We start from the raw sequence: 27,318 nt of genomic DNA on the forward strand, positions 1-27,318 counted from the left end.
AAAGAGATCAGAGCACCCTGAGCAACAAATTCAGCAGTATGTTCTACATTAGCAATGACATTTCAAAACTCTTGCCTTTAAGCATAGAGAAGAGACTTTCTGTTTTCCAAGATATTTCTGACAACTGTGGGGAAGGAAGGAAGGTTGGATGACAGAAGGATACTGCAAAATTAATGTCTGCTGGCATATTGTGCTTTGTGCAAATAGCTGACTGGAGACTACCTAAGTATATCTGCAGCTAGAATGAACAATAAGTTAGAGTAACAAAATATACAACAGATATCACTGGATTAACCTCACACATTTCAGTTTAACTGTATCACAGATCAAATATAGGAGACTAATATCTGAGGTCAATTTCATAGTATCGTTAACATCAATACACGCAAGATAAAATGGAAAGATCAATTGATGGGTGCATTGCTAAGGTGATTTCCATTTATTCCAGTTCATTCCAAATAGCTACCAGCCTAGACTCAATTTCTATGTCATCCTGCTTACTGTGGTAAAATGACCCCAAAACCCCCTACAGTGAACACACATACAATTGCTACATGAAATTGCTGTGTGAGATCATCTGGGAATTTGGAATTCAGTGCCATCAGTATGGAGATGTCACCCAATTCTATCTCTTCTTTCCATCGCATTCTAAGGAGACAGTGGAGATCCTGAGCCAAAGCCTGGAAGCAGCAATGGACCCGATGTGGGCAAACAAATTGAAACTTAATCCAGACATGACAGAGGTGCTCTTGGAGAATAGACCTGACCCAGGAATTGGGATTCAGCCAGTATTGGATGGTACTGCGCTCCCCTGGAAAATGCAGGTTTGTAGTTTGGTGGTTCTTCCTAAACCCAGTCTTGACCCTGAGTGTTCAGGTATTGGTTGTGGCCAGAGCAGACTTTGCCCAGCTGAATCCAGTACACCAACTACACCCATTCCTGGAGAGTGCAGATTCCGCCATGGTGATACATGCCTTAGTTATATCTCATCTAGATTACTGCAATGTGCCAGACACAGGGCTGCTTTCGGGAGGGTCCCTAGCTCAGTGGCAGAGCACCTACTTTGCATGCAGAAGGTCCTAGGTTCCATCTCTGGTATCCCTTAATATGGCTAGGAAAGAATCCTGCCTGAAACCCTGGAGAGCCATTGCCAGTCATTGTCAACAATATTGAGTTAGATGAACCAATAGTCCGTATAAGGCAGCTTCCTATGTTCCTTCGATAAGTACTCAGAAACTACTGTTGGTCCAGAATGCAGTGGCCAGATTGTTAACAAAGGACAAATATAGGAAGCATGCAACTCCTTTATTGAAAAAGCTGCACTGGCTTCTGACTGGTTTCCGGGCACAATTCAAAATGCTGATGACAATCCTTAAAGTTCTACAAGGTTGAGGACCAAACATCTAAAATACTCCTTTCTCCCATTTGAGCCTGCCTGCCTAGTGAGGTCATCTTTGGAGAATCTCCTATGTGTCCCACTGTGCTCAGGAATGCATTTGGTTTGGACCAGAGGGTCTTTTCTGTGGCTGCACTTGGTCTTTGGAACTCCCTCCTGAGAGGGACGTGACTTGTCTCCTCTTTAAGGCCTTCCGGAAGTTAGTTAAAACCTTTCTTTTTTTAAGAAGGTTTTTGGTTTGTAGATGTACTGTTCTGGTTTCCACTGCTTTTAAAAATAACTTTCACTGCTGCTGCTGCTGGTGTGTTACTGTTGATGTTTTCCTATTGCTGTTTTAGTGCCTTAATATTTTTTGAATTTATGTTTTTAAATTTTAAGTGTATGGTTTTACTTTGTTGATAGCCATCTTCAAGTTTGAGGAAAGGTGCAATATAAATGTTCTAAGTAAATAAATCCCATCTTTGTGACTGTGTATTGTTGCTGACATCCCAGTTCCACAATTAGTAAAGAGTAACACAGCAGTCCAACTGGGTTTAGTTTCCTTTTCTTTGGAAAAGAGTGTGTTGGCTAGGGTTAAACCCTGCCTGGTTAGAGTCAAATTAGTGCTCTGCCAAAAAATTGTCCCACATTTTTTTCAACCATTTTCTTACAATCTGATAGAAAACAAATTTCTTTTGTAAAGAAATTCAATAGTGAAGAAAATTTCAGAGAAATTTGAATGGGTTGGGTTTGGGTTTCTTGTGTTTACTTATGAGTTCTTGAGTTTACTAATGAGCGGCCCTTATTAAATTCTTGTGTGACTTACGAGGTGGCCAAGGAGCGTGCATGAGTGTTGCGTCTTTCACTGTACAAACATCTCTCTGTCAGCCTGTAGCCTCCTCAGCTTCCTGCACTCCAATTAAAGACCAGCTGAAGACATCATGAGGGAATTCCTCCCATACCTTGTTTTCAGATCAGGAAGTGCAGGCAACCTAGGAGGCTGCAAAGCAACAGGGAGATGTATAACAGAAAGAAAACACACACAACACACTTGGCCACCTCACAGCGATTAGGTAAGCTCAAAAACACCACAAAAATAGCTTATAAAACACCCTGAGAATGAGGAAGAACAATGGATGCCTCTTTCATGGGGGAAGAAAACTTTCAGGAAACTGGAGGACACATTTTAGCCCATCACTAGCTCCACCTCCTTCTTGGAGCTGAACGCAACACTGTCTCCCTCACACCTGCATTGTGATGGATGCAAAATGGGGGCCAGCCTGCCAGCACAGTATCAACAATGTAAATGCCTCACTCTTTATCTATATACTATACTGTTACTTCTGGATACCAATGCCCTTGTTCCCCATAGACAGGGTATCCCTAGATTACTTTAATGGGCAGAAGGACTCATATCCTGAAGCAATTCTGGGCTCACAAACATATGCAGGACAATTGAAGGGTCATATCAATTTTTTGAGCAGTTCAAATCAACTGCTGATTTTTATGGGGTGGGTTTTTGTTTGTCTGCTTTGTTTTGTTGTGTTCTTATTTGTTCTACACTTCACTGCTCTTTCTGCATATCTGAGAACATGGAGTAGTTGAAGTAATAAACAAAAGTAGATTCCACATCATTCTACTGAATTTTAACCTTGACTAGTAGTAGCCACATACAATGGGAAATGCACTGATTTTGCCTTTACCTCTTGCACCCTCTGCCAAATGTGAATTAACTCTGAAGAGAAACATTCCACTGAAATTGTCCAATATAGAAAAACAGAGTGAGTCAGTGAGGCAAGGATATCCAATCAGCATGCTAAGTGAGCCACTGGTAAGGTTGATGCATTTATTTATGTGCAATAAAGGGTTTGGGCCCTTGAGAAACTAATCTGTATAACCCTAGTTTACCTAGATCAATACCTGAATGGTTTGATTGAGAAGCAGTACATTCACAGAGGGCTTACTACTCTATTTTTAAACATACCTGTGCATTAAGACAAATACTGTTCTTCCCTTCCATCATATCTATATTAAAGAGGATGCAGTCTCTACCATCTATTTATTTTACTTATATCAAATCAATTTGAGAACCAAAAATATTGGCGTTCTCTCTGTCTGCTTATAGTATCACATCCAAATGAGTTAATGGCTGTGCATTCATAGTCTTATTAACCCCTGCATGGATTGTGTTGTTGTTGTTCAGTCATTCAGTCGTGTCCGACTCTTCGTGATCCCATGGACCATAGCACGCCAGGCCTTCCTGTCCTCCGCTCTCTCCCGGGGTGTGCTCAAGTTCATATTCATTGCATCGGTGATGCTACCGAGCCATCTCATCCTCTGCCATCCCCTTCTCCTTTTGCCTTCAATCTTTCCCAGCATCAGGGTCTTTTCCAGAGTTTTCTCTTCGCATTAGGTGGCCAAAATATTTGTGCTTCAGCTTCAGTATCTGTCCTTCCAATGAGCAGTCAGGGTTGTGTACCTATGTATAAATATATCTGACAGTCTATATCTCTGGATGCCACTAGAAACCCCCTATCCCCCAAATCTGTGGCAGGTTCTGAACTGACATAACTCAGTATCCCATCTCTGCCTTTTTTTGTGCCATACTGGAGTGCTGGTTAATTTTAAGATGCATTTTGAGGGGCATCCCTTCACCCCACGAACCAAAAAGTCTTCAGATCTCAGCTCTTTCTGATGGCAGTGGTGGGTGTTGAAGACTCTGGGAGCCAGTGATGTCCATTCCAAAGGCTTTAGATGTTATCACTGCTGCTGGGGCTACTGCAGCTGGCCATCGTTTTGTTTTGGATTTGATTTTGGTTTTGGGTTTTTTTAGAAGAAGCAGGACTGTGATATCTATAACTTGAATACTGCTAGAGTATTTATTTGTCAACACTTCCATCTTCAAAGTTGCTATGAATTTAGAAATTCTGCAGTGAAAAAGAGGGTATCAACTCTTTGGCCCAGCAAGCCAATTTGGCTTCAATGTGTTCAGTGTATTACCCATAATATTGCTATTTATTTATGAATATATGAGTCCCTTAGTGTTCTGTAATATTTTATATGGTATAGCAATTACAGGGTATATCAACTACCAATCTTTTTGTCAGGGCTGGGCCATGGGCAGGAATCTAGAATAAGCCAGGACTCTTTACCAAAGAAAACTCTGGCTCTGACTGAGGTCAAATCAAGAGGCAGGAACAGACAACAAGCCAGGATTCAGGACTGAATGAAACAGAGAGGCATACCAAACCTGAGGTAGACCTTGTTACTCAAGACAGTAAACCATCTCATACTCCTTCCTGCCCAGAATGAGCCAATGGCCAGTCTGGCTGGAATCAGTCTGGAGGGTTCTTCACTGAGAAGCTGTAGTGATGCAGTTCCCCACATGGGGCAGTGGTCAGCAGTTCCTATTACATTTTTCTTGATCAAATCCTGACTTTTTAAAAAAGTTCCAACACTTTGTTTAGAACAATTGCTGCTTTTCTCCACGTCCTGCAAATTTTAGGCAATGCCACATTCTTCAGCATTTGTCAGAGAAAAACAGGCACAGTTGTTTTATGAACAAGGGATTATTATTCTGAAAGGAAGCCACATGTGCCAGCCATTAAGTCTGGAGCCATGCCCGTGACATTATCAGAGCATGTCACTGCAAAATACTAAAATGTTAAAAATGTCAAAATTCAGCATATATTAGTGCAGTTGAGAGATTTGGTTCCAGAGTCAAATACCACCTGACAAATGGGAGGTAAGAAGGAGGGCACAATATAGGTGCCATTCTGTGGTAGTGCATGAAGCCTATGGCAGCAAAATAAAATTCTTACCATAAATCTAAGTCCATCCTGCACACATATCCATCATCTTGTTCTTTAGTCCCACAAGGACCTGACCAAGCAGTAGGGCATCTAGGACTACGTAGCACTGTGTAAAATTGGGGATGACATAGTATAAGAAACCCATTCAATGAACACAATGAGCGGATAAGAGGAAAGTGCTTGCTGGACACACACACCCTTCCCTCAGCACCACACGTCTGGCATTAGCGAGAAAGGAATCTTACATCTCTAAGCACAAATGGCTCCTCTTTGGAAACCCAACTGCTTCTTCATGACATGATCCCACATCGCTGCAATGGGCATGTGAATAAATGGACACAAGTGAGGAGAGCCAATTTCAAGAGGTGTTTATGCCAAGCCTCCAGATGTCTTTGTAGTCACTCAAGGAAGATGTTTTCTTGGCAAATAGCTTTTATTATGCAAACCACCACCAGATCACCAGCTGTTCAGGTTGCAGACCTAATCAGCATCCAGCAGCACATAGCTAAGTTCTCAATCACCTTTGCACAATACTAATTAGATTACAAGAAGTTCCCTTCATTGAATGCACTATGGTAGGATGTTGTGACAAAACTGGTGCATGCCAGCAGTTGGAAACCTGAGTGGCAGTTCCAGACCCGCCCTTGGGGAGCGTCTTCTCCTGGGACCTTTTTTGAGCAGCCAACCTTTCAGACTCCCTCACTTCCCAAAGTTGCTGCTTCCTCCTCACCCAAAGTCTGATCCTCCTTGTGTCCATCACTCCCACCTCTTCCCCCACCATAAGCTGGCATTCCAATGGTGGATAGATAGGTTTCTACCCAGCTTTGATCCAAGTGATTAGTTGGCATCTGGAAAGACTCCTCTCTGCCACTGTCTCTCTGCTGTATCTCCTGTGGCTTTGGTATCTCCTCCACCCTTTCACCCTCTTCCTCATCTGACTCTGTTCCCATGCCTTCTCAGGGTGTTTCTGCAGAGATGTGGGGCCCAGTCCTTACAAGAGGTTTCCCCACCACCACCACCTGATCATTGCTAGGCTTATTTATTCTCTATTTGTATATAAAGCTGCCCAACAACATTGTTCTCTGTGTAGCTTACAGCACAAAATTATAAGACACAATTTAAAAATACAATAATGTAAAACAGAGGTGGGCAACGTCTGGGTGTCTGAGGGCCACACTGACCCCTCAGACCCTACCATGGGTTGCTGTATCACCGAGTTTGCCACCAAAATTTTCTGGCTCAGCAGTGGCAAAAAAGCCATGATTTTGCTTCAAATAAAAGTACATGGGGTGCACATTCCCAGGAGTGTGATTCTGCCTCCTAACAAGATATGCACTCACACACATGTTGCTTTGAAGCAAAACTGCTAGGTTTTGGCCACTGGAGAAACAAATGCAGCAGCAGTGAAGGCTGCAAAAAAAGGGCTCTATGTGGCCAGTGGACTGCATGTTGCCCACTGCTGTCATAAAACAATTTGGGACATAAGAATTTCCATTATACAGGTTTCCAGAGAGGATAAAAGCTAATAACTAACAAATGTACAGCACATAAAGTGCTTCAGAACTCTAAAAACACAGGTTTTTTGAAAGGCCTGGGAAAATAAAGCTTCACACTGTGGAATCACGCCGTGAGGAAATAGTTCTCCATGGTAGGACACAGGAAAACATTTTAATGGGTTCTAACCTGCCCATGAGAGAGAGGAGGTTTACAAACCTCTGAGGAACCTGTCAAAGTAAGGAACAGGACAGGAAGAGTAGATGGGCAGAAAAATTTCACTCTCTCATATAATGCTCAGGCCCAAACCGCACATTCTGCTATCCACACATAGTGTAGCTATGCATGACAGATTTTTCCTTACTCTTCTGTAACCACATGCAGCCCTGATTCAGATCAGGGCCATGGTACTCAGGGAGTAGGGGCTAAGCCCTCCCCCCACCCATTTCCTCCTGAAATTCCACCCCCAGGGGCTAGAGTTTGGGGGGGGGGAAATGGGGGGAAGGTTTAACACTCCCAGAGCTCTATGGTGCCAATCCAAATCGGGGCTGCACGCTTACACAAAAGTAAGGAAACCTACCATGCATAGCTACAATACGTGTAATTAGCAGAACATGCAGTTTGGCCCTGAGATGTTGATTGGTAGTTGAGTCAGGTCTGACAAAAGCAAGTATATTTTCATACAAGGCATACATTACTCATGTGATTTACTGCTGAAGGATGTGATTAATGTGCACTAGCTCAGTTGCTGGTTTTGTTCCTAAGACAATACAGCTATCAATGACCATTTGCTAAGATGGTGAAATGGAACAACAGAATGGCATTTAATAGGGACAAATGCCAAGTTCTGCACCTAGGAAAAAGAAACCAAATGCACAGTTACAAGATGGGGGATACGTGGCTCAACCACACTACGAGCGAGAAGGATCTTGGAATTGTCGTCGATCACAAGCTGAATATGAGCCAACAATGTGATGTGGCTGCAAAAAAGGCAAATGCTATTTTGGGCTGCATTCATAGAAGCATCGCTTCCAAATCCCGGGAAGTACTAGTTCCCCTCTACTCAGCACTGGTTAGGCCTCATCTGGAGTACTGTGTCCAGTTCTGGGCACCACACTTTAAGAAGGATGCAGACAAGCTGGAGAGGGTTCAAAGGAGGGCAACAAAGATGATCAGGGGACTGGAAACAAAGCCCTATGAAGAGAGACTGAAAGAACTGGGCATGTTTAGCCTTGAGAAGAGAAGACTGAGGGGAGATATGATAGCGCTCTTCAAGTACTTGAAAGGTTGTCACAGAGAAGAAGGCCAGGATCTCTTCTTGATCATCCCAGAGTGCAGGACACGGAATAATGGGCTCAAGTTACAGGAAGCCAGATTCCGACTGAACATCAGGAAAAACTTCCTGAGTGTCAGAGCAATACGGCAATGGAACCAATTACCTGGGGAGGTGGTGGGCTCTCCCACACTGGAGGCCTTCAAGACGAGGCTGGACAGCCATTTGTCAGGGATGCTCTGACTTGGATTCCTGCATTGAGCAGGGGGTTGGACTCGATGGCCTTGTAGGCCCCTTCCAACCCTACTATTCTATGATTCTATGATTAACCTCTAGACTGAGAGGCAGTATACCTACGAACACCAACAAATTCCAGGGTCAAACAGCAGTGGAAAAGCAATCCACTGTATGCTCTGTTTGTAAACTTCCACAGGCATCTAACTGCCCACTGCTGGACACAGAATGATACACTAGATTGACATTAGCCTTGTTCAGGAAGATAGTGTGTTTGTTTTTATCTATGTCAAGTTCTTCACTTATCCATCACTTAGGGCTCCAGTGTTATTTGTCCTTCAAACTACCCAATGTTACTGCCCTTTTAAACAGCCTACTGTTATGATTACTAAGTACATTTTTCAGGAGACTGCAACATTTCCTATTTCGGTTTCCATCAGCCCACAACTTATCATAAGGGTTAGTGACTGGCATGCAATTTTGTCTTTTGAAGTGTTACTTATATTGGGTAAACCATACTTATTCTGTGAATGGAGCAGCAGTAAGATATTGTCAAGATTGCCTGTGAAAAGATATGCAGTTTTAAGGATTACAGGAAGCTGCCATGGATCAGCTCAAATCGGGAGAGGAGAGAGAGACTGTGTCAGATCTAGGGATGGCGGAGAATTTCTCCCTGAAACTTCGGGGGGCCGAGCGCCAACGCGTTCGGCCCCCCGAACAAGTTTCGGGGAGAAATCCTCCGAACCCCCCCTGCCCCCCGCACCCCCCCCCCGGGAAGGGACTTACCTTCACCGAATGTCCCTCCCGGTGGCTGGTCCGGCCGGCGATCCGCGGGTGTTCGAGCGAGGCGGGAGCGGCAGCCGGTCTTTTGACCGGCTGCCGCCGCCGCCATTGCAATAAAAGAAAAAAAAAAAACGCCCCCTGATAGGCTACGTGACGATTCACGTAGCCTATCACGGCTAGATTTGCAAAGTCAGCCGTGATAGGCTACATGAATCGTCACGTAGCCTATCACGGGTGACTTTAAAAAAAAAAAAGTGTGTACGGATAATGGCGGCCCCCATAGGGAGCCGCCATTCCCGTTCCTTATTTGGTCGCTGTAGTCTACGTAAAGATTTAGGTAGAGTACAGCGAAAATAAGGGCAACGCTATTTGCGTTGCCCTTATTTTCGCCGTAGTCTACGTAAACATTTACGTAGACTACAGCGACTAAATAAGGAACGCGAATGGCGGCTCCCTATGGGGGCCACCATTAGCGTACGCGCTTTTTCTTTTTCTTTTTTTTAAAGTCACCTGTGATAGGCTACGTGATGATTGACGTAGCCTATCACAGCTGACTTTGCAGATCTAGCCGTGATAGGCTACGTGAATCGCCACGTAGCCTATCAGGGGGCGTTTTGTTTTTGTTTTTTTAACTTTCACATTCGCGGCCGGGCGAGGCGGGAAGCCTCCTCCCCGGCCTGAATTTCGGCCGTGGCGAGGCAGGAAGCCTCCCCCCGGCCTGAATTTCGGCCGGGACGAGGCGGGAAGCTTCCCCCCCCCGTCCTGAACTTCGCGGGGGGACCAGCGAAGCGCCTCCCCCCCACTGCGAACGTCCTTCGAGGACAGGTAAGTGACTTTCGTCCACCCCTAGTCAGATCTCATACAAATTGCTTGACCTCTCCATACCTCGAGCTTAACCTAGATGTGGCATTATATAAACACAGGTACCAGATAAACACACACACACACACACACCAGGATGCCCCATGGAAACCGGAGACTGCATTTAAGTGAATATGTTAAAAAGGGACATATTACAACTGACGCTCAGAAACTTTTATTTTGAGGTTTGCTTCTTTTTTAAGAAAAGAGAAAGCTGTGGTAATTTGGTTTCCAAGTCTATGATTTCAACTGCTACTCTAAAAAGGGGTTCCTGCAATGGATTTTCAGTTTTTGGCTCCCACAGTAATTAAAAATAAGTAACAAATATGCAACAAATTGCTATTAATTAAGCTGTTTTGACAACTTAGTAGAAATCTAACTCTGATTTGAATGCACTTAATAGCCATTAAGCGGCTATTGAAATTCTTCATCCTGAAGAATCAGGCAGTAACCAAGGGTACAAACTCCTCTTTCCTCAGACTAGATGTGGATCTAGATGTTGATCAGGAGCAGCTTTCTCTCTAGTTATTACTAGGTATAAAACAGGAACCATAATAAACTAAGGATTGGTGAGAAATGTGTTCAGTTGAGTTTTTTATGCAAATTTACCAAATTCGCACCTTCCAAGCCAGTAAGCAAGCCAAGACAGAGTTGCATACTGAAATCCACACTTTTCTGAGCTTGATGATGCTGTGCAACAGGAAAAATATGTGCAGAAAAATGTGAATATTAGAGGAAAGAGAGCCAGTGTGGTGTCCTGCTTAGGGAGTTGGACTGGGACTTGGGAAATCCAGTTTCTAATCCCCACTTGGCCATGAAGTTCACTGGGTGACTTTGGGCCTGCCACTGACTTTCAGCCTAACCTACCTCACAGGGTTGTTGTGAGGATAAAATAGAGATGAGGAGGAAGATAACCTAAGCTGCCTTGAGTTCCTTGCAAGGGGAGAAAAGGCAGGATATAAATGTAAATACATACATACACACATACATACATACATATAATTGCATTACATCAATAAAACTACATAGAGAAAAAGCATGAATTTCCATGCAGACTTAAAAAATACACCCTCACAAACATGCAGAAATGAGTTGGAATGAGCTTAGGCCTGAAAATTCAACATTCTCAGTGAGAACAAGATTGACAGATCCATCCAGTGCTGACTGCAGGTTTTTGAAGGTCCTTGGGCAAGACACCTCAATGGTGCTCTTCCCTCAGTGAATCTGCCTTCTCACCACCACTATATCAGCTCCTATTGCACCTCACCCTCTGTCTCATCATTGTTACCACTTGTTTGCTTGTCAGGCGGGGAGCCAGTGAACAAGAAGGCAGGGGCATCTACTGCTCCTCCTTCTCACCACCATCATTGCAAGAGGCAGGTGAAGAAGCAGTTTTCAATGGTGAAGAGGAGGAGCAAGTCCGGGAGGCTCTTGTCAGTGGGCCCCTGCTGGGATGTGGGCCCTTGGCAGGCACCCAACAATGCCTACCCTTGACACTACAAAAGGGTAGCACATTTTAATACTGAATATGTCACAGAGCTGACGGTTTAACTTTCCAGGGTATCTTGACCTTTCGCCATGCTACAATCCCTTTTCCTTGAACCCCAAAGTGGCACAGGCTGACGCTTAGAGCGGTCAGTCCCCTACACATCACCAAAAAAGAGAGGAAGTGCATTACCAAAGAGAGAGGACAGAAGGGAACAGAAATTTGTATAACATTTGCATGTAGAGTGAATAAACCTCAGGACAAGTTTCAATATCAAAATCTGCACTCAGTGAATGAAACCTTCCTATGGATTTCTATGCACAGAGGACAACAGGCTTGCCCTCATTCTGATGGGAAATTTGCTGATTTAAAGTAATGTTTATTTATTTACTGTGTTTCTATGCTGCTCCTCAGGTAAAATCCTCTCAGAGAAACTAACTACAACACCCCCAAAATAACAAACAAATAAAGAACTCCTAATTAATACAGAAACGTTTTCTATCATCTCTCATACGTAAATGGTATGCACTCTGATGTACGCTCAGTTGTATATTTGAAAAACATATACAGCCTGGTGTATTCTTCTACCACTGAACGTTTGGTAAAATGGAGATAGCATTGTGTCTGAAAGTGGGGAACTCAGGTTTAAGAAACACAAGGCCAGAGTCCGCTACGGTATGTGGAACTCTTTAAACAGCTCTTCGAAACCCAGCCAAAGAATATACATAATATATATGCATTCCAGTTAAATTCACAGATTGCTGGGCAAAGTATCCTCACTTGAAGCTTGAAGCCTAAAAGTGGCTAATCTCGAATCATTTTATTTAGAAAACTTGCAAATTGCCTTCCTGTCTCGGAAGCGCAAGGCTGTGAAAGGGTTAGATCCAGAAAAGAGGGAATGGAAGTGCACTTGTACAACAGGGCTTTCCTGGCTCCTCCCCCACCCTGAGTAGAGCCCCCTGCACCCCCACAAAAACTGTTCCTCAGGGTCTGGAGGGCCTCTGAAACAGCACGGGATGAAGCAAGGGAGGGCTGCAGCAAGATAGGGCAATTGGACGAATTCGCTGGGACTGCCTTTTGCAAGCCGAAGTACCTTTCTGCTTGTGCAAGATACCTTTGGATATCTTGGCAATGTACAATGAAGAAGAAGAAGAGGCAGCAGCAGCAGCAGCTTATGTTGCCCAAACCCAGCAGCGTGGGTTGTTAACCATGCACAAGCCACTCTGACTGGGTTCAGACAACATGACAGGACAGTGTGAAACGAACAAGGCTCATAACCCACTGTTGCTTATCGTGTCACGTGACCCCAGTCCAGCATAACAGCGGCAACAAAAAAATAAAATAACCATACTAAACCCTTCGTGCAACCCTCTACCCTGGAAAAAAAAAAAGTTCCATAGGTAGATGTGGAATACTCTGCATTATTGAGACATTTGAAAAAAAAGAAAAGAATCAAATCTGTTTAACTTGTTGTTCAGTCGTTCAGTCGTGTCCGACTCTTCGTGACCCCATGGACCATAGCATGCCAGGCCTTCCTGTCCTCCGCTCTCTCCTGGAGCGTGCTCAAGTCCATATTCATTGCATCAGTGATGCTATCTAGCCATCTCATCCTCTGCTGTCCCCTTCTCCTTTTGCCTTCGATCTTTCCCAGCGTCAGGGTCTTTTCCAGGGACTTTTCTCTTCGCATTAGGTGGCTAAAATATTTGAGCTTCAGCTTCAGTATCTGTCCTTCCAATGAGCAGTCAGGGTTGATTTCCTTTAGGATTGACTGATTTGATCTCCTTGCAGTCCAGGGGACTCGAAAGAGTCTTCTCCAGCACCACAGTTCGAAAGCATCAAGTCTTCGGCGCTCAGCCTTCCTTATAGTCCAGCTCTCACAGCCATATGTTATTACTGGGAAATCTGTTTAACTAAATTTAGTTAAATTAATGAACTGGGATGAGCATTGTCATTGATTTCAAGTCCTTCACTAAATCTTGTCTCTTGTCATTAGTGTTGCTGGTAAAGGTTTAGTTATATTTCATGCACTATTCAATGGTCCTTCCCTTCTCCCAATGGCTGTATACTGGTGGAAGGCTTTTCTTGCTCCTGCTAAGTATTCCCAAGGATTGATCAAGGAACAGTGAGGCAACTGTCCACCATTGTGCTCAATGTCTATTCAGATTCCTACCTGCTGATAGTTAAAAGTATAAGGTTCATGACAAATCACTACACCTATCACCTCTCTTATTGAAGAGATCAAGGAAACTAGGAAGGTGAATTGAGAAACGCTGAATGACAGTGTTACCTTATGAAGTAGGGCTGCTACCGCAACACCCACATGCACCACGAAGACCAATTCATACCGATCACGGAAAAATCACACCACCATCACATAACAGGAATATTTGAAATTACTGCTGTTACCAATAAACTATTACAGATTGTAGCATGAATGTATTACAGTACTAGTATTATGTCAGTTCTTATGGTGAGGAGTGTTGACCTGTTCATATTAGGCTTTCTAGAAAAGTTGACTTCCACCCGCATGGCATGAATACCTTTATGCTGAACTTCTATTAGTTTTCAACACAGTAGCCCAGACACTTTCATAAGTAGTACAAAAGAAACTGTAATTGACAAGAGGAAATGTGACTCACATCCAGCAAGCAACAGCATTGTTCCTGAGCGTATTCAGAATTAAGAAGTCTCAGTGGGCTGCAACATCTTAATGTAGCACATTTGTTTGTTTGTTTGTTTGTTTGTTTATAAAGCATGAGATGAATGAATAGCTGTACAAAAGAGAAACTTACCTCTTCCCACTGGTGAATATATCTTATTAATCTTGAAAGTCGTAATAAACGCAACAGACTGAGGATTTTTGTGAACCTCACAATGCGAAGAGCTCTAGCTGTCTTGTAGACTTCTGAATCCATTCCTTTTTCTACAATGAGAAAGATATAATCCACTGGTATTGATGAGATGAAGTCCACCACAAACCAGCTCTTTAGATAATTCATCTTGATGACTTTGGGATCCAGTATGATCTCGGAGCTGTCCTCATTAACAGTGCCAGTTCTAAAGTTCATGATCAGGTCCAACAGAAACACAGTATCTGAGGCTACATTGAAAATAATCCATGGCGTTGTTGTCTGCTCTGTGAAGAATGTGATTCCAACAGGTATAATGACAAGATTTCCAACCATCATTATAAGCATTATTAAGTCCCAGTAAAACCTAAGAGAAATAGAAAACACAATTATTGGACAAAAGAAGATGTAAACTTAATTTCTTTTAGGCATTTAATTATGTTTTATGCCAAGGCTTTTAAAATTACAAGAGAATTGATTGTAATACTAATAAATCCATTAATATGCTGTCCTGAAGAACATATCATAAGAGGATGTGGGAAAAATAATTATTCCAGTGTACTTCTCTTATCGAACTGTGGTGCTGGAGAGGACTCTTACGAGTCCCCTGGACTGCAAGGAGGTCAAATCAGTCAAGCCTAAAGGAAATCAACCCTGACTGCTCATTGGAAGGACAGATACTGAAGCTGAAGCTGAAATATTTTGGCCACCTAATTCAAAGAGAAAACTCTCTGGAAAAGACCCTGATGCTGGGAAAGACTGAAGGCAAAAGGAGAAGGGGACGACAGAGGATGACATGGCTAGATAACATCACCAATGCAATGAATATGAACTTGAGCACAATCCGGGAGAGAGCGCAGGACAGGAAGGCCTGGCGTGCTATGGTCCATGGGGTCACAAAGAGTCGGACACGACTGAACGACTGAACAACAACAACAACAACATAGACCACACTCAGTCATGCTTTGAGATCTTTTCCTTTCTGGTGTTTCAAAGTAACCTATACCCACCTATTGAATAGTAAGCCCCATTCAACTCAATGGGATTGACTTCTGAATAGGCATGTACAGGATTGTGCTTTAAACGTTGCAAGATTCTCTTGGTAATTGTAGCCCTGCAGAAGGTCTTTCCGAGTGATGTTTGCCAGGCCCATTCAGTGCTGGCTTTTAGCAGTGGCCTTCTCAAAAGACCATTGAACGAGCTGACATGTTGTTGGCAGGTTGCTGGTTTCTGATTTTATTATTGATTTTATGATCTTGTTTATTTTTATTGCTGTTCAACTTGATGAATTAACATCTTTTAAAGTGTTGTAATGTTGTTCTATGTAATTTTTTAATGCTTGTGTTCTATGTTGGGGGCTCTCTTTGGGCCAGGTATACACTGAAAGGTGGGATGTACAAATCAGTGAAATATATAAAGCTTAGGAATAAGTCCAAGCTATATTTTTTTAAAAAAACAATGAGGCTTGGTGTTCATGCGTAGCATAAAGTCTATGTTGCTTTTCCTAACACAAGCCTCATTATGACAAAACTAAACAGAATGTTTAAAAACTGAATGCCTGAATTCTGTATCCATTCTAAAACTCAATGCTTGTGTAGCACAACTGAAAAACACACACTCCTTGATTATATATAACTGAGGAAGCCTCGTTATGACAAAGGTTGAGAATCCCCACTATTGAGTATATCTAGAGTTATATAAACATGTTCAAATTCTGCCATTCCTTCTTCTCTATGATTGGCATATAGAATAAATTCAGCATTATGCTGAAGAATGAGCTTATCATTCTATGGCATATTTGAAAGGATGGGTGGCATTCGGTGGATTTTTCCAGCCTTCCTGTCAAAACCTATCAATGTGTTTACATAAAAATGAACCAGTGCCTGCTGTTAATCATGAACACTTTGGCAGCCCTCCTGGATTCCCTCCAAATGCAAATGTAGCAGAATATGCTTCATGAGGAATGGACAGTAAATATATACGCTACTCCATTTATTTATTTATTTTAAAGTATTTTCAACAGGAGGATAGCTTCTTGGCTCCCAGTCCTTAGCCCATATCACATGGGTAATATATATCTTATCCACTGGGGAAGTGGAGCACTTATGCTGAGTGGAAGGCTTTTCCTCATAATAGGATGTAGTCATTTGAATCACAGAAGGGTTGAATAACACAGTGTGTCTGGCACACTTCCTGGCATATATAATGATGACATGTTTTGTTCATAAATACACTGTGCTCTGACTCCACTGCCATAACAGATAATCTTCACTCTATCCTAGGGAGCACCGTGGTAGACAGAATAAGGTACTCATCCCTGCACCAGGTATATGGACCACATTATTTTATTTTATTAAATAATCTCTATCCTGCTTTGCTATACCCAAGTAGTGTATTCAAGGCAGCTCACAATAAATCAATAAAATGACAACTACACATCATAAAATCTGAAGTCGTAAATACAAACCAACACTAGCAGCTGAAAAAGGCAGCAATTAAAACATCAGAGATGCCGAATTAGGAGAATGTTCACTGGAATAAGATGAAGGAAAATACACGGTTCCATATCAAACACTGATATGTGCACAAACATAGGAAGTGCAATTCACCTGTATTTCTGTATCTCATTTGCAACCAATACCACTCATAGGTAATGTGAAAGCATTGCCTATCCAAGTAAAGTTCAAGGCCTTTACAAATATCACATAATTCATGCTGTTAAGTTCACTGCAGTGTGAAGTGTTGCATAACCCCAAGAGACATTATATTAACACAGAACACTTCACATTAGTGAAGTGTGTGTGTGTGTGTTTTAAACACCAGCAGGAAAGTTGTCACAGCAATTTCCTATGGTTTGTTTTGCTTCTATAGCCCAAACTTTGCATTTGAAACTCCAAGCATATAAAACATTGAGCCATTTTATGTATGTATGTATGTATATATGTATGAATGTATGTATGTATGTATGTATTACAGTTCTGTACCACCAAATAGCCAAAGCTCTCTAGGCAGATCACAAAAATTAAAACCAAAAAGCACAGGGTAAAACAATATAAAATATAAATGCATTAAAACCACAATATAACAATACAACCAGGATAAAACCTAGCAGCAATGCAGAGATTTAAAATACAGATTTAAAACACCAAAGCTAAAAGACTAGAGAGCTAAAATGCTAAAATGCCTGGGAGAATAAAAAGGTCTTCACGTGGTGCCGGAAGGAATACAATGTAGGTGCCAGGCGAACCTCACTAGGGAGCTCATTCCACAGCCAGGGTGCCACAGCAGAAAAGGCCCTCTTCCTAGTAGTCACCCGCCTCACTTCCTTTGTTAGGGGCTCACAGAGAAGGACCACAGAGGATGCTCTTAAGGTTCAGGCAGGCACATATGGGAGGAGGCGATCCTTTAGATAACCTGGCTCCAAGACGTTAAGGGCTTTGAATGCCACCACTTTGAATACCAGCACTTTGTATCGGGCCTGGAAATGGACTGGCAGCCAGTGCAGCTGGAAAAGTACTGGCGTAATGTGAGCTCGCAGGCCAGTCCCTGTTAACAAACTTGCTGCCCTATTTTGGACTAGCTGAAGTTTCTGGACCGTTTTCAAAGGCAGCCCCACATATAACACACTGCAGTAATCCAGACGAGAAGTTATCATTGCATGGATAACTGTAGCTAGGCTATCTCTGTGCAGATAAGGGCGTAGTTGGTATACCAGCCTAAGCTGATAAAAAGTGCTCCATGCCACTGAGTTCACCTGTGCCTCAAGTGACAGTTCTGGATCCAAGAGTCTGGACCCAAGCAACGAATGTGATCCTTTAAGGGGAGTGCAACCTCCAGAACAGGTTGAATATCACCTAGCCGGGCAGATGAACCACCCACTAACAGTACCTCCGTCTTGTCTGGATTTAGTTTGTTTATTGGCCCTCATCCAGTCCATTACCATGCCCAGGCCCTGATTCAGAACAGCCACTGCCTCACCTGGGTTTGATGAGAAAGAGAGGTAGAGCTGGGTGTCATCTGCATATTGATGGCACCTCAGCCCACACCTCCGGATAACCTCCCCCAGCGGTTTCATGTAGATGTTAAACAGCAAGGGGATAAAACAGAGCCCTGTGGAACCCCATGGCACAATTGCCTTTGCACAGAGCAATAATCCCCCAGCACCACCTTCTGGAGTCATCCATCCAAGTAGGAGCGGAACCACTGCAGTGCTGTGCCTCCAACTCCCAACCCTGACAACCTATCCAGAAGGATACCATGGTTGATGGTATCAAAAGCCGCTGAGAGGTCCAGGAGAATCAACAGGGTCACACTCTGCCCATCCCTCTCCCAGCAGAGGGCATCCCTCAGGGCGACCAAGGCAGTTTCCATTCCAAAACCAGGCCTGAAGCCCGACTGAAATGGATCTAGATAATCCATTTCATTCAAGAGTACCTGGAGTTGTCCTGCAACGACCTGCTCAAGCACCTTGCCCAGGAAGGGGTTGTTGGCCACCAGCCTATAATTGTTAATGTCCTCCAGGTCCAGATTAGGCTTTTTCAGGAGTGGTCTGATTACCCCCTCTTTTAAAGAGGATGGCACCACTCCCTCTTTCAAGGAGGAATTTACAACCTCCTGGACCCAGCCAGACATCCCCTCCTTGTTTGATGTAATAAGCCATGAAGGGCAAGAGTCAAGCACACAAGTGGTCCATCGGACTTGGCCAAGCACCTTGTCTGCATCCTCAGGCCTCAATAACTGAAACTCATCCAATAAAACTGGACCAGATGGTGCTCTGAACACCTCTACCAATGAAACTGCATTAATCATGGTGTCCAATTCATGACAAATCTGAGTGGCTTCATCTTCAAAGTGCCATGCAAACTCATCACAATGTGCTACTGAGAGTTCCAAAGTCTCTCTCCCTGGCCCAGAATGTAACAGGACACAAACCACTCAGAAAACCTCCTCTGGACGACACTGAGAAATGTAATGCTGGTGGAAAGGAACTGTCTCTTTGCCACCCTCACCACCACAGAGTAGGCTCAATAATGAGCTCTAACCTGTGTTCGGTCAGACTCAGCATGAGTTTTGCTCCACCTGCGTCCTAGCCATCTCCACTCTTGCTTCACTGTCCTCAGCTTGGGTGTATACCAAGGAGCTGGCCAGGCTCTGCTCAGAGGGAGAGGGCGTTTGGGCGTGATCATGTCAACTGCCTGAGTCACCTCTGCATTCCACAGAGCGACCTGCGCTTCAACATGAGCACCAGCCATACCAGCAGGAAAATCCCCCAGAGCCTTCTGGAATCCATTAGCCTCTGGGGGCAGACCATTTTAATAGGTCCCCCACCCTTGCAGAGGGGGAAGGCTGCCAAGAGTCTAAACCTCAGCAGGAATTGATCTGACCATGACAAAGGGACAGATGTTAATTCTTCCACTTTCAGATCACCATCTTCCTGCCCAGTAGAGAAAACCAGGCATTGGGCCAATTGCATGTTGGGACAGCCCCATGGTTGTTGTGGCGACTATGAAGTCCTGAACCACCCCGGATACAGTGGCCTCGGCATGGAAGTTGAGATCCCCCAGGACCATCATCCTAGGGGCCTCAACACCAAGTCCGAGACCACCTCCATCAATTCAGGAAGGGAGTCTGATGGGCAGCGGGGTGGGCGGTACACCAGCAGAATCCCTAATCTGTCCTGGGTACCCAACACAAGGTACAAACACTCACGATCTGCATTCAAATGAGCAGGAAGCCTAGAGAGGGGGATCAAATTCCTATAGACCACAGCAACCCCCCCTCCCCAACCCTTGAATCGGTGTTGGTGCTACACTGAGTACCCAGGAGGGCATAGCTGGGAGAGAGTAACCCCTCCCAGTTCCCCCACTCAGATCACAGTAATACATACCAGGTCAGCCCCCTCATCCACCATCAAATCATGTATGAAGCAGATTTTATTTTGGACTGACATGGCATTCAGCAACAGCAGCACCAGACCCAAGGGCAAGCTGGTAAGACTGCCAGGAACCATCTGATAGGGGGAAGAACCAGAAGAGGGGATAGCCGTAAAGTGTCTAGCCCCTCTTCTCCTCAGCTGGCCTGTTAATCCCCCAATGCCATACCTCCCTCTACCCATGACCACAGTTATGGTGGCACCTCCCCGACCCCCTGAGTTGCTCGATGGACTTCCCAGGCACATATTAAAATGCTAAGATGTAAAATATAAAACAGTATCAAAGAATATAAAAGAGAGCAGCAGCTAAAAAGGAGCAGGTAAAATCTGTGTTTGCCCCTTTCTTTCTGGTCTTTAAAGCTGCTGCCCTCTGCTGCTGCTATTTGCTGCTGGTATCTCTGCAGAGTCTCTAGTCTGGAGAGGTGGCAGGCGGGTCTTCATGTGCTCCTCAGTGCATCTCCAAATGTGATGCTAAGTGGGGTTTTCTTATCCCAGTTAAGCAGTTTTAAACTTGGAAAAATGTCTTTCAGTTATTACATTAATAATACAAATTTTACAATACAAATGGGTAATTACCCATACAAATGGGTAATTTCTTTCTTTCTTAGCCTTGCTTTCCCAATTGTAAAATGGAATATTAAAAGATGGACTCACAGGCAGCATTGCTGTGGTGATGGGTGAGAAAAGAACTGAGATTATTTAAGAACTTGCAAGGCATAATCTGAGGGTACATGATGCAGCCATGTTGCTGAAGTTAAGTGGTCTAAGCCTGGTCAGTGCCTGGCAGGATGGATAAAAATAGATGGTTTTAAAACAACAATTAAATCTCAATATAAACATTGCTCGGGAAATATATGAAAAAGTTTCAGTGGGAAACTTGATTTAAATCAGTGATTTAAATTGCCTTGATTTAAATCATTCCATCTTGGCATCTGGATGGGAGACTGCCCGGCAACCCCATGTATGCTACTTTGAGCTCCATGTTGGAAGGAAAGTGAGGTATAAATGTACTGAATTAAATAAGAATGATCACAAATAAATTTGCTAATCTTTGAAACCACAGCTGTTGCATCGGCTTCTGATCCAAGTATGCAAAAATCCTAAACAAATGGAAAGCATTTTCAGTATGGCTAGAGTGCTGGACCAAGAGTCAGGAGATCCGGGTCCTAGTCACCACTCGGCCATGGAAGCTCACTGGGTGACTTTGGGCCAGTCACTGACTCTCTCAGCCCAACCTACCTCACAGGATTATTGTAGTTGTTGTGAGGATAAAATGGAGAGGATTATGTACACCACCTTGGGTTCTTTGAGGAGGGATATAAATGTAATAAATAAAATAATAAATAATATCAGCACTGGCAACACTTCCAAGTTTATAATTTCATTCGCCATCCCTGCGCTCCTAAGTCATATTCAGCATATACAGTTGTGCAGGGGCCACTTTCTAGAAATGCCAGGGCTCAAGTCCACTTTCTAATTGAAGGTGTCCAGGCTTTGTGTGATTCACAGTCCCTTATTCTTGTTTCACAAGTTCCACAGCTCAAGACCCGATTAGTAGTTAATTAACGCTGGATACAGATTTTGCACCAGGACACCTTGAAACAACTAAGGGCCATTATTCAGCCATTATTTCGGGCGAGAAGCACTGAGTTATAGAACAATTGGTCACTTATCAGGGCTCCTGGTGAGGGTTAACAGGTGCGGTGTGTTGGAAATTTTGCACAATTTGAATCCTTCCTCATTTGGATTCAGAGATTCCTTGGGGCTTAAATGATAATAACGAGGTGCCATGAGATTAGGTCAAGCTCTGCCACAGGAAAGTAAAGATTCATGATGTGTAGCTAATTAAAATGAGCTGCTTCTTAGGACGCATACATCACCCACACAGTGAGCAGAAATGTTGCGACTGCAAGTATGAATTCAAACCTCTTTTGTAACGTTCCAGCTCGTAGACTCAAAAAAGTGAATGACCACATATTTTTATCTTTTCCTTCCCCTTCTATTATTACTACTACTACTACTACAGAAAATGTAAAATCCTTTAAAAAAAGTAAAGGTAAACGTGTCCCCAACCAGTCGTGTCCGACTCTAGGGTGCGGTGCTCATCCCCGTTTCTAAGCCGAAGAGCCAGCGCTGTCCGAAGACGCTTCCGTGGTCATGTGGCCGGCATGACTGAACGCTGTTCGGTGCACGGAACGCTGTTAGCTTTCCTGCCGAAGCGGTACCTATTTATCTACTTGCAATTTCTTGCTTTCGAACTGTTAGGTTGGCAGAAGCTGGGACTGAAGACGGGAGCTCACTCCGTCATGCGGCACTCGGGTCTCAAACTGCTGTCCTGCCGACCTTCCAGTCTGCAGTTCAGCGTCTTAACCACTAAGCCACCGCGGCCCTTCCCATGAACAGTTCAAAACAGCAGTTCAAAACATCCTTTAAACGCCTCCCCAAAACACACCTTTTCACACAGGCTTCCCCTGGGTTGTAACTGCTGCTGGGTTTTATTTTGGTTTTATGTGGTACTTTTAAACTTTGAAAAGTTTTATAGTGTGCCATGTTGTATCTTATGGTTTTAATTGTGAACTGCCCAGAGAGCCTCGACTATTGGGCAGTATAAAAATGTAATAAATAAACAATAAATATATACATGTATATTACTTACCACCTTAGAAAAAATCATTATGGAATGATCTCCCCGACGAGGCCCACCTGGCACCAACATCATTATCTTTTCGGTGCCAGGTGAAGACTTTTCTCTTCTCCCAGGCATTCGGCAGTATATGATAAGTGTTTAATCGATCCTGGAATGCCTTATGGTTATGGTTGTTTGTTTTTCAGATTATTTGTTTGAAGTTGTTTTAGATATATGTTTCTTTTGTGTATATTGTCTGTTCATGTGTTTTTTATGTAAATGGTTTTTAATCTCTGTATATCGTATTTTAATATTTTTAATCTTTATAAACCACCCAGAGAGCTCCGGCTATTGGGCGGTATAGAAATGTGTATTATTATTATTATTATTATTATTATTTCAATATTTGCATGCTGCTTCTCGAGGCAAGCCCTCCCAAGGCAGCTCACAACATATTAAGACCATGGGTTGGATCCAGGATCTGTCTCCTGCAAGATGAAGGGCTCCACCAGTGGAAGCCCATCACCCAATTTTGGGAGATCCCACCTCCTCCCCCTGCCACAGCTCACCCCATTCAGCAGGGTCTCCTGACTCTCTGTGTAGCATTTTAAGAGGGCTGGAGGGGCTGCCATGGGAAGGAGAGAGGGGTGGGGAAGTCCACTCCTGCCAGCACAGCTGGATCCAGCTTCAGTCAGGATCCAATCCCATAAAATTAACCAGTAACGTATAATAAAAAACACAAGCCATACCAAATGCATTTAAAATATTGGTGCAGCAGCAGTTCAAAACAGTACACATCTAACAAAAATCAGTCAATAGCAGCTAAAAAAATGAAACATTAAAAATAGCAGCAGCTGTAATACAGAGCACTACCATCCTTAATTAAAAGCAGCTTGAAACAAGAAAATTTTCACGGCCTGTAACTGTAATGCAAATATTTTCAAACTGCTTTTCATCTGTGAAAGACAAAAGTATGGTCAACTGCTTTTCTCTGCCTAGTGTAGGAACTAGACCCTGAGATACCTTGGATTGCCACCACAAATTTGATGAAAAGCAATAGTTATCATCTTCTTTGGTTCGTACCCTTATTTCTTTGGAGAGTGGCGAACCCATGGAGCCTCTTGGTTCCCTCTCACCCTGGTAGCTGCCTGGGTCACCCTTTTCTCCTTTAATTCCTAGAAGGCCAGCTCTCTACTAATATATTGCTTCGGAGTGTTCAGAATGCTACTGATTTGTATAAATCACCATGACCAAAACCCGCTATGACATGTAAGTGCTATTATCCCCATATTCCCTAGGCTGAGAGACAGTGACCTTTCTGAGTTCACAGAAGAGCTGAGGTTTGAACTACAGCCTTCTGACTCGTTTAATCAGTGGGCTACATTAGGTTGGACACTTATGCAACACCAAAAACAAGAGGATGAAAGAGGGAAAAGTTTTGCATATTACTTGCATGTGTTAGTTAATACGAATAGATGAAAATTTTGAAATAATTATTATAGTTCAAGTAGAAATACAATACGTCGCACTATAATGGGGAGGACTGGAACTTGGTGACCTGTGTGCCTGCTCAGTCTGCTGTCCAAGTATTACCTGCTGATGGGCAACTTTAAGGCCCTGCACTCTCTTCTTAGGGTTCTTTAACTTTAAGCAAGACTTGGACAGGGCAAGTCTGGTTTAAAATAGAGGACTGTCCTCCATACAGCAGGATGCTTGGCTAACCCAGCTCACATGGACAGCAGTTCTAATCCCTTCTAAGCCTTTGTTGAAATAAAATTCTTGCACTTGAGGAGCACCATTCACTAGATCAAAGTGAATCTCATAAATGTTCAGAAGCCCAAATTGTTTCACCCTACTGTTAGATCAAAGAGTGCCTACTGCTTTCCCTCTGCTGGCATTCCACAAAATTTGTGTTTCCTGCTTGCATGAGAAAACACACCCTGCCTACCATCTTGAAGTTAATGGGATTTCCCCCCACCCCCGGCCCCCTGCCTTAGCAATAAATACCGTGGAAACATTGTCAAACACATGTCCTGCTTCGACTGGGCATCTCCACCCAAAGAAGCATGGTCAAGCTCTGAGCCATGCGTTGCTTCTTTGCAACTACGGCTATTGGAAAACATACTGGGAAAGAAGATGCATCATCATCATTTAGCAATTTTCAGCATTTAAACACCTACATTTTTGAGGAACGTAGGCCTATTATCACAATACCATACAGACAGAAAAGGAACTGGTAAAATGTCACATATATTCACCTGCACGGACATTCAAATTATTTCTGGGGGTTTGTTGGTATTATACTGTCCTTCCCTGTTGATCAAATCATTTCCCATCTGAATATACATGGTCTTGCAAAGCATTCTGAAAGGAATCACTTTTCACTCTAAAATCTTGTGTGTTGCATTTTTCTTTACATTCTGACTTCAGCAGCCTATCTCAGACTGCTGCAGCAACTTTCAGTCTGTGCCCAGACTTATGTAGGTATAGCCCTGTTATTTGCAGTGGAGGCATACAGGGGGGAAAGGCAGAAGGCTGGGACAATTTGCCTTTGGGTTGCCCAAATATGAATCCTCCCCCACTCAAACAACGAAATCATCTTAAGGAAAATGTCACCAAAAGTCTATCTACCTCCCATTTCGTTTAAGGAAAAATTACTCTTCCTGAGTCAGCAGGCTCCAGGCAGAAATGTGTCAAATTCTTAAATGACTTTGGCACACAGTGTTTTTTTCTGGTCCGCTCCTACGCCTCTCTAAGAAGCTGCGGCACACTGAAATGTAGCCACTGGGTGTTTTAGACCCTGGTATCTGTACCACTATCCAAGTACATTTTATAGTGTGAGAAGCTGCCATTAGATTGTAGGCTAGTATTTTCAACATGCACACAGATAGATGTGAGTCACTGTCAAGCAGTTTACAAGGAAGCAGCATCCAGCAGCAAAGGGAAAAGAGGTCAAACCTATCAGGGGCATTAGAAGGACAGCTCTGTACAGGATCATGAAGTCTACTAATAGTCTCCTCTAACTCCACCACCACTTACCAATAAGGGTATGGATAAATGAACGGTGAGGATTCAGGAAGTATTGGACTCCGAGACGGACAAGTGTGCAAGAGCAAAATGATTTCTGGATGTTGGTATAATCCAGACGTGCTCTTACAATACACACAAGAGGGCACTGATTCCCTGCAGTGAACCCCACCTCTCCCAACACTCCTGTTATATGCCCATGCACTGCCTGCTTTGCAGAGCACTGCATTCTAGCTAGAGAACAAGGCGGAATGGGGGAATCCCTTCCTGAGGATTCTTGTAGCCTCAAAAATCATCCTATATTTGGCTTAATGGGGTTACTCCTTTCCGAGCATGGTGCGGCTACTGACAGGCTTGCTTGGACTGTTGTGGTGCCCTGAAAGCTCTGTGGCTTCCTGGGTGTATACGGAGTATGTGCACCAGGTACACATGCTCAGAACAGCCCATTTAGCAAGCAGAAAGGCAGGCTACCCAGGATAATGCTCCTCCGTACTGTTAAAATTAGGGGCTGATGCAGCTCTTATGCAGCTGGGCAGAATCAGATTTTTACTCTGAGATGGGCTGTTCGTGCTGGGTGCCTCTGTATGACGTTTCTGCCATTTATATTTAACTATATTGTAAAGATCAAGACAGATCTAAAACATCTGGAATACTGCCCACTGTTTCCATTACAGCACAACAGAGTACAGAATAAGGCATTTGATGGTTATGAGTTCAACCTTGGAAGCTTTAACTTTACAAATACCATGATTGCCTAAGCATTTAGAAATATTTACCCCAAAGCTCAACACTAATCTCAGATTTGTAAAGGTTTTTGTTAATTTTCTTCTTTATCAAAATAGCAGTGATCGACTGGTATCAGAACTGGGGAAATAACTCATGATGATTCATTTACAACATCACATTGTGTGTCAAATTGGCCTTGGTTGGCCATGTGCCACATTTGTTTGATCAAAACATTATTTCTTAGAATTTATTTGCACACAGCTGATTCTTTTTTTCTTATTCATGCATTTGCTGTTTAGTACGGTTTACTGGCGATTTTAATGAATGCCTGAAAAATCCGAACTTATACAACTTGTTTTTTCTCGGTTCAGACTGGTTGCTTGATTTCTTGGCTTGCAGGGAACAGCACAACACAGTACTGGGTTCAATTCTACTAGAAGATGATGGTAAGAGATTCACCAAAGTTAAAGCTAACCAAGCATGAACGTATCTCAATCAATGCATGTGCAAATATGGATGTTTGTAAAAGGAAAGTGACAGTAGAATTTGATTTGCTAATTTATGAATACTATCTGGTCCATTTTAACATCTTATTAGAGTCACAGTTCATAATCTGATATTTTTTACAGATCAGAACAAGATATTTAAACATCTGAGGGACAGAACTTATGAACTGATCCAATGCTGAGTCATCTAATTAGCTGAATGTCTGAATTGCTCTCCTACAGTCCGATCTTATGTGTGACCCTCCTCCCAAGTAATGTTTACAGGACTGCAGACTTAAAAGAGCCAAATATAACTTTCCTTGCCATTTTGCAGTGTGTCCAAGGATCTTGTGTT

The 27,318-nt window shown here is 43.3% G+C and overlaps 1 protein-coding gene across 1 annotated transcript in view; it reads right to left on the reverse strand.

Annotated features, from left to right (window-relative positions):
- HCN1 (hyperpolarization activated cyclic nucleotide gated potassium channel 1) overlaps positions 1-27,318 on the reverse strand; it is a 309,640-nt gene that overhangs the window by 241,299 nt on the left and 41,023 nt on the right. The window contains exon 2 of the mRNA XM_084832057.1: positions 14,111-14,534. Coding sequence (XP_084688183.1) covers positions 14,111-14,534 — 424 coding nt within the window. The remainder of the gene's footprint in view (positions 1-14,110; positions 14,535-27,318) is intronic.

Source organism: Heloderma suspectum, chromosome 2 (assembly GCF_057233095.1).
Source record: "Heloderma suspectum isolate Gila_16-S chromosome 2, 16-S_ref, whole genome shotgun sequence".
Taxonomy (NCBI): domain Eukaryota; kingdom Metazoa; phylum Chordata; class Lepidosauria; order Squamata; family Helodermatidae; genus Heloderma; species Heloderma suspectum.